Here is a 16,224-nt window from a genome sequence, read left to right as displayed (position 1 = left end):
ATTTGATGTTTTACTGAGGACCAACTAAGAATAAACTGTGTAACGAACTAGATGACTTCAACTTTTCCATCGTCAACTCTCCTTACTTATGTAGTTATACTCCACTATCACCTGCGTAACATGGTATTTACGTCTCCCAACTTATTCAATACTCAAGAGCATGCTCTGAGTACGAACAATTTTTTAAACAGAGACGGACAGATAAGTTAGTGTTACAGGGATTTCAACAACCTCGTTTATAGTCAGCATTTCGGAAATTCAATATGTTCATTTTAATGACCTAGTTAGCAAAAATAACCCATCATTGGGCGTATTTGGCTGACGTGTTTCATACCAATTGTTAGGCCTTTGTTTTCATACTAAATTTGACTGGAATATTCCGTTTACCTGATCAATACATACGGGTGTGACCGGCCGACAGGAGAAACTAACTCCTCCTAGGCACCTGATCCCACCTCAGGAATTTGTATTGTTGGTAGATTTTTTAAAGATTTTTATTCCTTGTCTTCACCTTTTCACTGCATATAGTACTGAGTAAGCTTTGATCTTGTATAGTTACGTTGCAATTTTATTTATTTATTTTTTTCAATTTTGAAAAGCAGCATGCTTGCATACTTTCTTGTTCATATACAAATTTGGAAAATTGCTAGAAGAGACTACTAGTATAAAAAAGAAATGAATCAGACTAACGGTGAAGAGAAAGTAGACAGGATAGTTCTTTGGAAGAGGTTCATGTATCAGGGATAGATGAGATGTTTATGGATATTTATTTGGAGGAGGTATCTGTACTTCAGAGATAGATAAGATGTTGAAGGATCAACAAACAACGCACTGCAAAATGGCGATGATTTACCCTATAAGAAAATCCCGACTATTGTAATATATTGATCTGATGTATATTTCTCTATTAACATGTACCATTTGGGGGGAGGGGGTCTGCACTTTACGAAAAAATATATCGTTTAATTTTCTTTTTGAAAGTGATGCGTTTTTGTGACTTTGTTTCTTAAAAGAATTTGAACGATATGATGTCCTTTTTCTGTATAGTGCAGACACCCCACCCCATTTTTTTGATTAATTTTAATTATCAGTTCTAAATACATCATTTCCAAATGATGTTCAAATGAATACATCATTTCCGAATTATGGTCATTTAACATTTTCTTACATGACTAGTATGTGGGACCTGCAGTTATTCTTAAAGAAATAATATCCTATGGGCTTTGCTATTCTAAAATTGTTGTGGGGGATATTTTATTTTTTAGAATTATAGTATTTAATCAAGTTTGGATTTGAGTCGTGACAAGCAAAGGCAAGCTAGGTTCAGGATTTTTTTTAGATCAAGGTGATGCAAGACAAATTCAAAGAAGCTAAGACTGTACCGAATATTTTGCAGTAATTGAAATACTTGCAGTTCTTGCTTTTGTAAAGGCGATGAAAAATCGAGTTTCAATGAGGACTCGATCCCGGTGCCTCTGGCGTATTGTGCTACCACTCTAACCACTGAACTATAAACACCCTTTATATTGTATGATATTTACACACTTGTTTACCTTTTAAAACCTTTACTTGAAGACTGACAACATGCTAATGTTATTTTAGGTTTAGTAAAATAACGGGAACGAGACAAGTAATGACTTTCTCGCTTTCTCTCTCGTTTTAGGTTTAAAACGATCCACTTATTAGGTGAACTTTTGCAAATTCTTACTGGGTATATGTAAGACTTCTGTAATCAAAATCCTTGTCATAGAACTCGAATTACATTTTACATGGCGAGACTTCTATTTTTTCTTCAATTTGAACAGAATATTCAGCTATGTTCTTTTTGATGACCTCACACCTTCCAATGACATTTAATATTACATAACAAATCTAAGTGTACTAGTTTCCCTGCACTCTTAATAGAAGGTGGTAGGAAGAGCCATCCTTGTCAAAGACTTTTACTTTGTAGATATTTTTTGAACGGAATTTAAAACCACCACCTTTTTGTATTCCGTCTGTTCAAAGCTTGAAATACGATAATCTTAAACTCCATCTATGACAGTGCGTAAAGTAGGCAAATATTGCAACAAGATACATGGTAAATCTGTATTGAAACACCCGTCTGTTTGCAATATTTATTAGAATATGTGTTCTCCATTTGGTTTGCATGTGAGTGGATCCTCTCAGACAGATAAATTTTTAACATATATTATTTTTTTTTCAAACACTACAGCTATTACAAAAATAGATATAGTTTACATTTACTATTAAATGTTTTAATTCCATTCAATTCTTGAATACAGTAAAATGGTACGTGATTTGGCATTGTATCTTTGGTTTCCTGGAAGACTTTTTCGTCCGTGGCGTCATCAATATTATCATCGTCATCTTGGAAAAGCAATACAAACTTTGCAGTCAGGAGTTTGGTATGATTGCCACGTCCAATGATTTTGGGTCTGCTGCCATATTTATTCTGGTGTGCTTTCTTGGAACGCATGCCAGCAAACCTCTCTTTATGGGGATCGGCTTTTTTGTTATGTCTACAGGGTTTCTCGTTTTTGTCTTGCCTCAGAGGCCTGTATGAATACACATATCTAGTAAGTGCAGTTGACAAAGGAATTCCGTATAGAATTGAATATAATGCAAATGCTTAAATAATCTACAATTTTTTTAATCAATTTATAATGAACATGTTTTTGTTTTTTTCCCCTTTATAATTACCTTGTTAGCAAATATAATCTGCCGTTCAATCGAATGTTGAGTGACGTTTTTCATAGAATTGCCTGGATTTTCCCTTTTGCCCGATCATGACAAGGAGCACACGACGGGTGTAACCGATCGACAGGGGATGCTTACTCCTCAATGGCACCTGATCCCAATTCTGATGTTTTTTTTTTTTAGACATCCTTGTTTGCTCTGCTCCCAGTTTTTTTTGTTTCATTGGACTTTTGAGTTTTTTTACTTTTCGTCAACTTCATTTTTCATGAAAGACAGGTACCACCAAAAATTCAACAGGAAACCTCTATTTTGCCTCCAACTCGAGCAAAACATCTTGCATGACTGAAAGAAACATAGTTATACTACGCAATACTGCTTATTGGAAACGCTTTAAAGAGCCAGGCAATATTTATTACCAGGGTGGGACCTGTGCAATGTATGATGGGACAGATACTTTTTGTAGCATTCATTAGGGTGGGACAAGCAATTTTTTTTAGAATAGTAATGTAGATGGTTCATTCATATTTTCCTCTCTAAAACTATTTGAAACAAGAATTATCATGAAAATTAATCAGCAAATCATACAATGTTTATGTACGCAAATAGCTAACTATGATATCAAGATTACTTTTTAAATATATATATGACTTATGAAACGCATGTTGTTTGTTTCCAAATTGGACTGTCATTGATTCCATTTTTTTCTGTCAGAATGTTGTATTCTTGAACTAAAAACTAAGTTTTAGGTTCCCTGTCCTCTGCACTCAAAAGTTGAATAGAATTCGAATTAAAAAATAAGCAACTATGAAATGAAGTAGAATCGTTATCTACTAAATCCTTTGAAGTAGTTAAAGATAAAATTATAGACGATCGATTTGCTGCATAGTAAATGTATTTAAAAAATTTGCTATTAGAGGATCAACGCCAGGTTCAATTTTTCTAAGCACCATTTTAAACAGCACCTGTATGGTTTGGCAAATTACATGTGGAGAAAGGGGATCTTGCTGGATATACGATAAATGGCCGAGAAGTGTCTATCTCCTTCTATGGTGAATGGGAAAAAAGTTACTTGTGGGGTCTTATAAGTAACTTATTAAACCAGAAAATGAATATTCCATGGAAACGGAAAAATAAGAAAATTATGAGGAGAATTGTAAAATCCTATAGAATGTGTATTCTATTGTTATGCTGTGTTATGCTTTGTACCAAAGTGACCTAAAAGTATTATATTATTTACAATCAAAGGAGTAGTGTATAGTTATTTTAAATATATTTCTGACGTAAAAAAAATGCAGGCAATTGAACGGACAATGCATGAAAGCAATTGTTATGCTAATGCAAATGTGATGACTGCATAACTCTGCATTTAAACACGAGTTTAACCATTTCTTTTTAAACTATGTTATGTCTACTCATCAATAGAAAACATATTAGTAACGTCGTAGGAATGCTAGTTTAAGTGCTTAAGGCTGTGTAAATGTATGCCTTTTGCACTGAACTGTTAAGTTCGTTTATATACAAGTTCTTGGACACAATTTCGCTCTAGATCTGTTTTGAGTAGGACATTTTCTAAACAATATCCCTTTTCCATTTATTCTGTATACATTTATTCTGCAAATTTTTATGCTGATATGTTCAGTTTGAGTATGCCCAAAATGCAAGTGTATGGTTAATTTTCGTGGTGACACAATTTTGAGTAAGATGAAAATTGCTCAAATACCCAATTTTCAAATGAAAAATGTAAAAAAAAAATATGACACCGAAGGCCTATGTATGCTGCAACAACAAACAGCGCAATACCGCGAAAGAACAAGTTGCCAACATTACGCAAATTTCCATAACTTCCCTGTCTTCTGCATACTAGTACCCTTGCAACAAACAATTTTATAACGAAAATAGGACCTCAACTGACTATTGAAAAAAAACAAAGATTCCACAAAGACTTCATGATTTGCCTAACTTGAACTACATTTCGCATATCTATATGCATAATCAAAATCACAAAGCTTTGGGAGGAAAATAGCAGAACGAGAGATGAATAGTTTCCTTTGGTTTTTGTAATGTTTCATGTAGATCTGGAAAATCCCTTATTTGTTCAAGAATGTATTTATTATTATTGATTATACAGACCTTGAAAAGTTCTAGTATTCCTATTTGCGTTTGCATTAAATGTAGTCAAACGAATTACTCTGAGATGCGTAGGTCTGTTTCTCTGAATGGTATTTGGGCCTGTTTTCCTTGCTAGTTGTCCTAGTCGACCAATTGTCGACATGTTCAAAGTCGATCCAGACAAAAGCGTATGTTTTCTACCGATTTTTTATTATTTTAAATTTCTTTGAAGGAACAATAGTAGCTTTTAAATTATTGAAAATAATAACAACCGAGGTTTGTCCGGTAAAATCGTGGACAAGTTGTCTAGAGTGAAAAATAATCATCACTGCGGACAAAACTCGTATATTGCTACTTAACAGATTTTTAAAATAATTTTGCAAAGGGTAAATATTTTTTTCATATCTTCTTGTAACGTTGACTGTGGATATTTAATACTGGTGGGTTCGAATCGTGTTTGCCAAATACCGGATTTTTTACTTCTTTCCGCATGCAATGTTGGCTGCAGCAGTATGATAACTTCAAATGGAAAATGATGAAGGTGAATTCTTGTATATAATATAGACATATTTGGAAGAAGAATGTTCTGTCCATTTATCCAAATTATATTTTGAGATTCATCTATTGCTATGGAAAAAAATGATCTGTGTTTAGGAAGAGGCAGGCTTGAATTTAAAAATAAGATTGTTGATATTCTTGAATCATCAACTTATTTGTCAATAGCTTGCTTTCTCTTGCATATAGATTAAACTGGAGACATAAACATAAACTCAAGATGATAATGGTATATTACTACATAAGCAAGGAAAGTTGACGACAGAAAAGTTGAAGTCATCACGTTTTTCATAAAGTTCAGTTGTCAGTTTGCCATCAATATCTTTCTAGTAGAACATCCAAATATGAAACAGAGTGTCAGACTGTGGTGTCTTATTTCGAGTTCAATCGGATATATCTAATCAAAGTAGGAATGAAACTAAATAATGTTAATTGATAAAACGTTGTCGATATATCTAAATTATGAATTGAAGGCCACAGCAAGAGACTTCTCCTTTTCATGTAGAAGTTTTTGAATAAATTCTGCTTCATGTTAATACAGAAACATGCAAGTCTGCTAATAACTGGGCACAATTATTACCCATTCGAATTCCAACAGATTGTTGGAAGACTGGTTTACAAAAGCAACAGAAATTTTATCAATTAGAAACTCAATTTCAATATCAACCTTGGATTGGTTTTGTTTAGAATCAGAATGCTTTTTGACAAAATAAGTTTTCAGATGACCTATGACAAAGTATGCAAATTTACGAGTTCCATTTAAGACAGTGGCCAATCCTCGTATAGCTGATGGTATTGATAGCGACCATTTCAGAGAAAATCGAGATGGAGAAAAAAATAATAAAGATTGTTTCGCTAACATTTTTATTTTTAAAAAAATCTTCCATATGTGCTCGATATTTGTATAGTTGGATTAGAACGAAAATTGTTAAAATTTGCACTAAGTGGTTCTGTTTATTTGACGAATGATTTTTTTTCAATTTTGAATTAGTATATTAGTTATGAGACATATATTTTGCAGCGATAAGGCGACATAAAATATTTGTACTGTTTTAACTTTCAAATTTTTATTATTAATGGTTACACATTTGGGTCTTGTATGGCCTATTTTTAAGGAACAATTTTTATCGTTCAAAACATTTTCAAGAAGTTTTTAAGGTACTTTTAAAATACAATATCACTTGGCTTAAGGAAAAAGACTTGTTTAGATTGATGCTAGAATCATTTAGCAGTTAAGAACTTCATATACTAGCAAACGTCCAAAAATTATTGTATAATATGAATATTAGAATACTAGTATATATATAAAAACCTTCATAATATGAACCACAGGGACTGGATACCTCGCAATAGTAACCCAACACTAAAATAGCACTGTGAATATCTACATGCTCGAAAAATGTTGCATATCCGCATATATTTATACTTCAATGCGCCAAGAGATTGTTTGATCATTATTAAATATGAGAAGATCACCTTAGACCCGATCTAAGTAAACATTTCTGTATAAGAGAATATTTATAAATTATGTCACTAGTTCATGAATAGGTCATATATACATACTATGTAATTTGTCAGACAGGGGTCATTAGTATAACTAGAGAAAGGATCAGCCTGTTTTCCTCCGATTTTCAATAGTAAGAACCAGCATGTTTGTGGGCAATGTCAATTTCTGTAAATTTCACAAAGTATTTTTATTTTTGTTTCTAGTAAGTATTCCGAAATTAGTCATATTCTTTTTATTCCCCCGTTATCGAAGATTTGGGGGCACATAATTTTTGATTAGTATTTGTGTCCGCAAAAACTTTAATCTTCAATCTTAGCCTTGAGCTACATCAGTGTTGCTCAAACATATCTTGTTTCAAATACTTTTTACTTTTAGATTTTAAAGGTGTTGAGTTACTGCAAGAATACAAAAAAAAAGATATTTTATTGAGCATTTGTTCATTTTCTTTGTTCGTGCAGGTCTGACACTGGGCTAAATTTGATATAAAAAAAAGATGGGGGGGGGGGGGGGGGGGTAGGGGCAGCAGCCTTTCAATGAACATTTTAAAACTAAATCAATGGTAAATGTGCCTGAATGTTATGTTCACGTGAATGGTGCAGTTGGAATACCTTTTCTTAACTAACTAAATAAATTTAGAAGTTGGAAGGTCACGTGGAGGTGAATATAACATATTTTTTCTACAGGCTTTGATCTCAGCCAATCAGAAAGCTAGGTATAATTCAACCATGTAATACTTTTGAACAACTCACCACGCATTGTATATTGTTGGCGGAACAATTCTTTATGTTTAATAAGAATTGTAAACAAAATGGCACTGTTTAAATTTTCTAAAAATCCCACGCGTACGCATTTCCAAAGTGACCTGACTATTGTACACCGACAATGACATTACTTTTGATCAACTCCCCTATCATCACGCACAAGAACATGGGTTGTCAGGGCAATTCTTTATCTTTAATAAGGATTATAAACAAATTGACACTCTGTAAGTTTGGCTGATATATTTGTTATCTACAGAATTGGAATTACATCTGTATAATGAGATAAACAAATGTTAGCTTAAAAACAACCAAAAATGTCGCTCGATGAACAACAAACCGAGGTATGTTGCAAATATTCGATGCATTCTTTGAAAGTACAATCTTCATTAAATTAGTTTCAAGATTTGGCACAATTTATATTTAAATTACAAACAAAAAAATATGTAGATGTTTTAAAATGAAAGTGGTTTTTTTTTTACATTTAAGAAACTAATGCCGATGAGCAAAAAAAGTCAAGATGGTGGAAAGAGTGATAAGCCAGAGAAGAAAATAGAACCGTATGGCTGTTGTTGTTTTAAGCCAAGGTAAGAAATAGACTACAGGAGATGAGTACTGGTTGGTGTATAAGTTAGACCATCCCTGATATCAATAGAGGATAAACACAAATTATTCAAAGAATCCGCGTTGCCACATGTACATGACATCAGACTAGAACATCTTGAAACAAGAGGCCCATGGCCCACAGCGCTCACCTGAGTAACTTTGGCCTTGCTGTTTTTTACCTGATTTCTCCCTCTCCCCCTTGTAGTACTTAATGCGGCCCCGCCCTACCCCCAGGGGTCATGATTTAAACAATTAGAATTTACATTGCCCCAGGATGCTTCCACATAAGTTTAAGCCTTTCTGGCCCAGTGGTTCTTGAGAAGAAGACTTTTAAAGATTTTTTTCTGCATATTTCAATATAAAACTTGGATTCCCTATTATGGCCCCGCCCTACCCCCAGGGGTCATGATTTAATCAATTTAGAATCTACACTACCCAAGGATGCTTCCAAATAAGTTTTCAGCCTTTCTGGGCCAGTGGTTCTTGAGAAGAAGATTTTTTAAAGATTTTTACTACATATTTCAATGTAAACTTGAATTCCCTATTGTGGCCCCGCCCTACCCCCGGCGGTCATGATTTGAACAATTTAGAATTTACACTACCCCAGGATGCTTCTGCATAAGTTTCAGCTTTTCTGGCCCAGTGGTTCTTGAGAAGAAGATTTTATTAATGACCCCAACCAATTTTTTGCATTTTCTTGATTATCTCCCCTTTGAAGGGACTTGGCCTTTCATTTTAACAATTTTAACTTCCCTTCACCCAAGGATGCTTTGTACCAAGTTTGATTAAAATTTGCCCAGTGGTTTTTGAGAAGAAGTTGAAATGTAAAAAAATTTACAGACGGACAGACGGACGACGGACAACGAGTGATCAGAAAAGCTCACTTGAGCTTTCAGCTCAGGTGAGCTAAAAATGCAAAGGATTTCAAGTACGACATTATTTAAAACCAGAAAAGAAATGCGAACAAATAAATGGTTGAAATGTTAAGGAATAATTATCTTTTCTTGAATCAATATAATTCTTTTCAGATTCCACTCTCCTTTGGATTATATCATTTTTAGGCATTCAAAGGAAATTAAAAACATTCTTTCATTGAATTCCAATTAAATCGAACACTCTTTGTTTCAGTTTTCGGTACGTGTATGATGTTTTCTTCAATATTACACTGTATAATTTTTTCCGCTTTCAGATGCTTGCAGTTCTTCAATACCATACAATGGAACGTTTTTTGGCAGTGTGTATTCAATTTCTTTGAAGGATTCATTGTTAATGGTGTCGTTAATGTCATCATTCCGGCATTGGAGAAGAGATACAGTCTCTCTAGCAAACGGTCTGCCATCATTGCCTCAGCAAATGACTTTGGAGCTTTTGTTTTCTTCCTTTTTGTGGGATACATAGGCGAACGTGTGCACAAACCTAAATTAATGGCCGCTGGTGTTCTTGTGATGTCACTTGGAAGCTTTTTGTTTCTGTTACCACATTTTATTGGAGAAAAATATCACTTTACTTTGTCAGGTAACAGTTTTTCTATTCACAATTTCATAAAAATCACACATTAATCTTTTTCTTGCATTTCTCTCTTTTGTAAAAAAAAACATCTTGTTTTGATTTTACTAAGCTTTGTCTTTTATTTTCACGAAAGATAGCTTAAGTTTTGGATTTAATTTATTTTCAAAATTCAAAGGATAACTTTACAGATAGCAATGCTAAGGACAATGAAACAGATGCTGTGTGCAGCTTAAACCACGCCTCCGGCTCTACACAATGCAAAGCCAAGGATGCTCAGACGTCTTCCTATACCGAGTATTACGCCATGTTTATCCTCGGACAAATGTTCCACGGTATCGGGGCAGTACCCATGTTTACTATTGCACTTGCATATATTGATGAAAATTGCAAACAGAAAATGACATCTCTTTATGTCTGTAAGTATGCAAGTGTCCGTATCTTTCACAATTATAAGTAGTATCTTTTTTAATAATATATGCAGTTTAAAACGTCTCTGAAATGTATTCTTGATTTGTATTTAGCGTTGACATTTTGTTGCGCTGCTGTTGGTGTTGCTGTGGGCTACATTGTCGGAGGACAAACCTTGGGATTATTCGTCGACATTGATAAAGTTCCCTCAGATTCGTATGTAGATGTGTATATTTGAATTTTGTACCATGTACTCGTAATAACATTTTGTTTAAAATACATGTACTTTAATACTTATCTCTGAAAATAAAATATTATGTTTTGATATCTAAACACATTCTTTAGTTAAACACTGCAATTAGATTTAGTTCATGATTGCTAGAAAGATTTTGTTGACTTACTCCCCATTCATATCAAGAAGCATAACAAATCTAACAGTTTAAAGGCACGCGCCATTTTAAACAAATATATTTATATCTTATGACAGTGTCGGACTAACTCCAGATGACCCCCAGTGGGTCGGGGCCTGGTGGATAGGTATCGTCGTAAGCTTTTTTGCTTTCTTCTTCATCTTTTTACCAACACTAGGATTTCCCAAGCGTCTTCCAGGTACGTCACTTACATAGGTTTTGCATTAATCTTTTATTGTTTAACATTGCTTAACATATATGATCTCATTGAAAAATTATGCGGAGAGAGAGAGTAAATAACTGTGTGTATTACGTATTGATATAATGGGCACTTTTTTGAATTGAACTCTCAAAACCTATAATAAGAGAGATAATCAACTGGCTCTGGAAGAAGCCTGTTAGTTTAGGTTCAACGTCAAAACCCATATTTCACAGAAATTATTAATTTAATTTATATAAGGATGCTTTTTGACCAATCAGGTTGATACATAAGGCTGTGAATGGTGTACAAGAATTTTTCTTGGTCAATTTAAAAAAAAGAGGTCCATAGGCCACAATGCTCACCTGAGTCACTTTGGCCTTGCTGTTCTGCATCAGATTTTCCCCAATAAACAAGTATTCCTATGTAAAGTTTTGATCACATTTTGTAGCCCCACACGAAACACAGGGGCGTGATTTGAACAAAAAAGCTATTTTTTTTAGCAATTAGCAATTTCACCTCAGGTGAGCTAAAACACATCGATCGATCATAGCAATACTTTTTGACAGTATTCCGAGCACCATATGCTAGATAGGCTCATGTTAATACTGAGACAGTGGAACAGGACTTTAACTTTTATTCGAATAAACGATATATCGTTGGTGTCAGGTATATTGTTATCTCATCGTCTCTAAGTAACACCCAAAAGGAAATGTCTCGCTTTTATGTACCCTGGTAAATGATATTATACATATATTTTCGAAAATTTCCTTTAGCTGCATCTTTAACCTGATCAATATGTTTACTTATTCTGCACTATGAAATCTTACTGTTCTATAGGATATGATGATTTGCAAAAACAGAAAGTATCTGAAGCATACAATTCGGGAGATTCGGAAGCAACTACGAGACCTGATTTTGGGACAAAAATCAAAGACATTCCTAAAGCAATATGGCTTCTGGTAGATTGTTTTAAGATACCTTGGGTCCATTTTACAAAAGAACTTACGACAAAGACCAAAAACTTTAGAAGATTGTAAAATCTTGCAAAAATAAATGACTATTAAAAGTTACTACTATGAAATATCTTTCTAAATTATTTTATTTCAGATAACAACCATTTTAAAATGAATATAAGATAGAAAGTTATTGCCAAAATTACATTTTGGTCTTAGTCGTAACTTCTTTGTAAAACAGGCCCCTTGATATTTGCTTTAAAGTATTCGAAACAGTTTTGTTTTTACACATTACACTAAATTTAACTACAATTGAAGCTGAAGAATCCTACATACGTGTTCATTGTACTTGGAGCAACAATCGAGTTAAACGTAGTTGGAGGCACTGCGGTGTTTGGAGCAAAGCTTATACACGTCCTATTTAACGTAGATTTAACAACAGCTGGAAGTGTTATGGGTATTTAGTGATATATAAGTTGTATTATTCAATCATGTCATTAAAAATATTTCTCCATTTATTAAATTGTTTACTTGCATGAGTAAGTGCGCATGTACTTTCTCGTTTAAGGGATTATAACCATTCCTGGATCTGGAGGAGGCATGCTTTTAGGGGGTTACCTGCCCAAGAAATTACAACTTCGCTGTCCTGGTATCCTCAAACTCTGTTTCATCTGCATGGCTACCTGTCTTTTGTTTGCGCCCACATTTCTGATCAATTGTCCAGATCAGCCAATCTTTGGCTTGGACACACCATACTCTGGAGAAAGGTGATGGCCTTTTTAATTTGCAAGATATGTTTACCCGATTGAAAAGTTATAATTTTGATTTTATGGCGAGGCAGCAGGAATAAATTATTTTAACTGGATTTTGGATCTTAAACTTGGTCAAGCCGTTCTCTAACAGCTTGAATAATCTTACAGAGAGAAAAAAAACCCTCAACAATAAGAGAAAAAGAAAATCTTCAACAACCATTTTATGAGCGTTCTTGTATTCCGATATCGAATAATCCAAAATTAGGTTATCAAACCGACAAATTTTTGCTACTTAAAGGTCAATTCAAGCTAGAAGTCCTCTTAGCAATTTATAAAGTGAAAAAGTATTCGTAAATCATGATCAATGCATAGAATAAAAGTCAATGATGAGAAAATCTTAACAAATCATATAAAAACTAGCCATTCTATTTATTTGCTAGTTAACTCTTACAGTTCAGTGTCCGATTTGAAAGCAGTTTGTAATAAGGGCTGCGGATGTACTACGTCAGCATTTGAACCAATCTGTGGCATAAATCACACAGTGTATTTTTCACCATGTCATGCAGGTTGTACAAACGTCACTACTGTCGGAGGGGTAAAGGTAAGTGTATCTTAAAATATTCGTATAAAGATTGTACATTTGGTTGTGTTTAAGATTAGGTCTCTGTTACGTAGAGAACTTTTTCTTTTCATTTTTAAAACAAAACTTCGAAGTTTTTCTTTTTCTCTTTTATTCTTTAGTCATTCTTCAACTGTTCGTGTATTGACTCTCCCAGAAATGAGTCTGCGGCTGTTGACGGTAGCTGTTCAGAGAGATGCCCTTGGTTTTATGCCTTCTGTGTCTTATTATTTTGCATCATGTTTTTTACCTTTATGACAATGTCTCCAGTTGTGACTTCAATATTCAGGTAACAGCGTGTTTGTAAAAAAAAAATTCATATTTTATTTGAGTGTTTCAATATGAATTTTATAAAACAAAATCGCAAACTACATCATATAGGTAGACTTGCGACACTTATACCATTTGTTTGTATTGATGTCTTATTTTACGCATATTTAGATGTGTACCTGACAACCAGCGGTCCTTAGCGCTGGGTATCCAGCTTCTAATTGGACGTCTATTAGGTAAGGGTATCGATGTCATTGCACGATTCGGGTTGCAAAGGATATCATAAGCATTTCATTATAAAGGAGTTAAGAAATAGATTACGATTCTCAGCTTCAATGACTTTGAAATGTCTTTAAGGCAATGTAACATTTCCACGAATTAAAGCCGAACACGACTCTTAAGTAGGCATACGCCATACATGTATTAGTTTTCCTAAATCCTGTATCAGCACTGGGGTATATACACCCTAGGATTCGTTACACCTGACTGCTTTTAATACATATTTATCTTACATTGTCTTTCAGTTGATGTTTTACGTTTTATTTCATTGAATGTGCATTTGTGTTAATTTCACTTTGTATCGAATATCGATCTTTGATAACTTTTTTTCCTGATGTGGCAGGCATACAGAAGTCATTTTTGTCGTGCCCATCATAATGACAATAAAAGAGACGTCTGTTCAGGTAATCTTGTGAAGCGAAATACATTTAATCGTTAACAAAGCTGAGGCTTATATAGAGGCTGGTGGAGTATAGATTAGGGTAGAAAAATATGGCAGACAAAGATAGCTCTCTTTTATGATTCGTGTTCAGCTGTAAGGAAGTTTCTGAAATGTTTCTTGATCTAGATTCAAAGTGTCCCTCTCCCCTTATTCACTCTAAACACAGACTAGCACTCAAATTACTTTGTTTTCTCCATCTGAAAGAAATAATGCAAGTAACAATTCATTCTGTGACCGGTAACATTTTGACTGTTTTACGATATGCAAAGACATTAAAATAAATCAGAAAACCGTTCATGTAGGGGATAAAAATCATTGCTTTACATTTCGTAGGAACTACTCCAGGACCGGTTTTGCTTGGATACATTATTGACAGTGCTTGCACAATTTGGCAAGAGGACTGTGGAGAAAAGGGTTCCTGTTGGACGTACAACAAACATGATTTAGGCATGCGCATCATGATTTGGTGGTTAGCTTTAAAGGCTTTGGGAGTTATATTTTTCTTCACTGCCTTTAAACTTTACAAGCCCCCACCGGAACAGGAAAATAATCAAAGCGTGGAAATAGCTACAATACAAAGCAACACAGACGGAGTATCGACTAAACTATAAAGGAGTTTAAGAAGGCATTTTCAAAAATATAATAAATTGAACACATCTTGCTGCATAAAACTATTATTAAATTATCACAAATGACAATCTTTCACTTGAAAGTCTCTATTTGATAACATCATTTTATGTACTTTGGTCTTCGTTTCATTTCTTTGACTTTCAAATGATTCCGAAGTTTTTGAACAATTACATATATAAACGTTGCTATGGCGATAGATCCGCCTACACTACCAGCTCCGATCCCGGCTGCTTTAACAAGCTGATCCAATGTCGCCGTAGGGTTTGTTGTAATCACCTGGCTTGTTTTACCTTTACTGTGACACGTGCACTTCACTCTTCCATTTCTAGCTGCTTTAAGCTACATTTAATATAAAAAAAAAAACACTTGTTAAGTTTCTATGATTAAAATATCAGCTGTTGATGTTTATTGTACAAATATAAAATTAAAACGATATGTGTGTTTTTTAAATTTTGTTTTTTCTCTTATTTTTTAAACTGATTACTCACTGCATCTTTTACACCTACAACAAGAAAAATTCACTTCAATGTCTAATAAAAAAAGCATTCAATATTCATAAAACTGACGCAATGAATTATTTCATCTAAGTTTTGTACTTATTGTATTTGTTTTACTAAAAAGAATTTAACGAAACGTGTACATACTGATTTTACACGTCTGTGATGAAGAATGTCCCAAGAGAGAGACAGAAGGTGACGTCATAATGGCTGATACCGGTGATGACACTGTGGTTGCATCTGCATATATTATGAAAAAGCTGATGAAAAATATGGCACCAGAATAAAAAAAAAACCGAAGAGGTGTTTTATTGTATTTTTGAGCTGATAAACCATATTTAAAAGAAGGAAAAACATTTATTTTTTTAGCTCGCCTGAGGCTCATATGAGCTTTTCTGATCGACAATTTTCTGGCGTATGTATACATGGATGATACTGTATTATGTAAACTTTCCATATTTTATCTTCTTCTTTGTTGCTAATTTACATAATAGAATTTTAGTTTGCTCATTTGAGCTAAAAAGCAGTTATTTTAGTTTTAAATTGTGGTCCTACCTATAAAATTACAGTACATGTATATTAATGTAATTATAATATTCTAAGCTATTAAAAATCATAAACCTCGTATCACACCGCCGAAACACTAAATCAATGACGAGTCTAGTGATTTGAGGAACGTGTCTGATTGAGTCACTGTGCATAATGGTGTAAATATTAATTTTATCGACTTCATTTTCAATACAGGATTAAAAATGGCCATTTTCTAGTACCCCAGAGAAATGTTCAAAGAGAACGGCGTACTGATGAAAAGAAATCACTGTGGCTTACTTTAATGGGAAAATAGATGCAAATAGTCCTAAATGTGTATATTTTGGTCCAACAAAATGTTAAAAGAGTGATCGTTTTTTTAAAAAGGAGACATACACTGTTGACTTTAACTAAGGACATATGTCTTATTTTATAGTAAAATGTATGGAGATAACGAACAGTATTCAAGCTCTAAAGTCCATTAAACAAT

General features: G+C 33.8%; 2 protein-coding genes across 2 annotated transcripts in view; one reads left to right on the top strand and one right to left on the bottom strand.

Moving 5' to 3' along the window:
* Window positions 1-7,946: 7,946 nt before the first annotated feature.
* LOC133182815 (solute carrier organic anion transporter family member 4A1-like) lies at window positions 7,947-14,900 on the top strand. The gene is made up of 13 exons (XM_061317660.1): window positions 7,947-7,973; window positions 8,119-8,216; window positions 9,425-9,750; window positions 9,933-10,160; window positions 10,266-10,368; window positions 10,640-10,761; window positions 11,602-11,723; window positions 12,036-12,174; window positions 12,286-12,484; window positions 12,923-13,070; window positions 13,211-13,377; window positions 13,530-13,594; window positions 14,413-14,900. The coding sequence occupies exons 1-13, from the start codon at window positions 7,947-7,949 to the stop codon at window positions 14,688-14,690; spliced, it is 2,022 nt and encodes a 673-aa protein (XP_061173644.1). The 3' UTR covers window positions 14,691-14,900.
* Window positions 14,809-16,224, bottom strand: part of LOC133182814 (uncharacterized) — a 70,765-nt gene continuing 69,349 nt past the window's right edge. Inside the window, exons 129-131 of the mRNA XM_061317659.1 lie at window positions 15,354-15,446; window positions 15,198-15,211; window positions 14,809-15,048 (exon numbers count right to left, since the gene is read on the bottom strand). Of these exons, the coding sequence (XP_061173643.1) occupies window positions 14,809-15,048; window positions 15,198-15,211; window positions 15,354-15,446 (347 nt within the window). The remainder of the gene's footprint in view (window positions 15,049-15,197; window positions 15,212-15,353; window positions 15,447-16,224) is intronic.

The sequence above is a fragment of the Saccostrea echinata genome, unplaced genomic scaffold (genome assembly GCF_033153115.1).
Source record: "Saccostrea echinata isolate AGI-Se365-2 ecotype Australia unplaced genomic scaffold, CSIRO_AGI_Sech_v1 ptg000009l, whole genome shotgun sequence".
Taxonomy (NCBI): domain Eukaryota; kingdom Metazoa; phylum Mollusca; class Bivalvia; order Ostreida; family Ostreidae; genus Saccostrea; species Saccostrea echinata.
The sequence above is the reverse complement of the archived record's forward strand: the minus strand, read 5'-3'. Positions and strand labels throughout refer to the sequence as shown.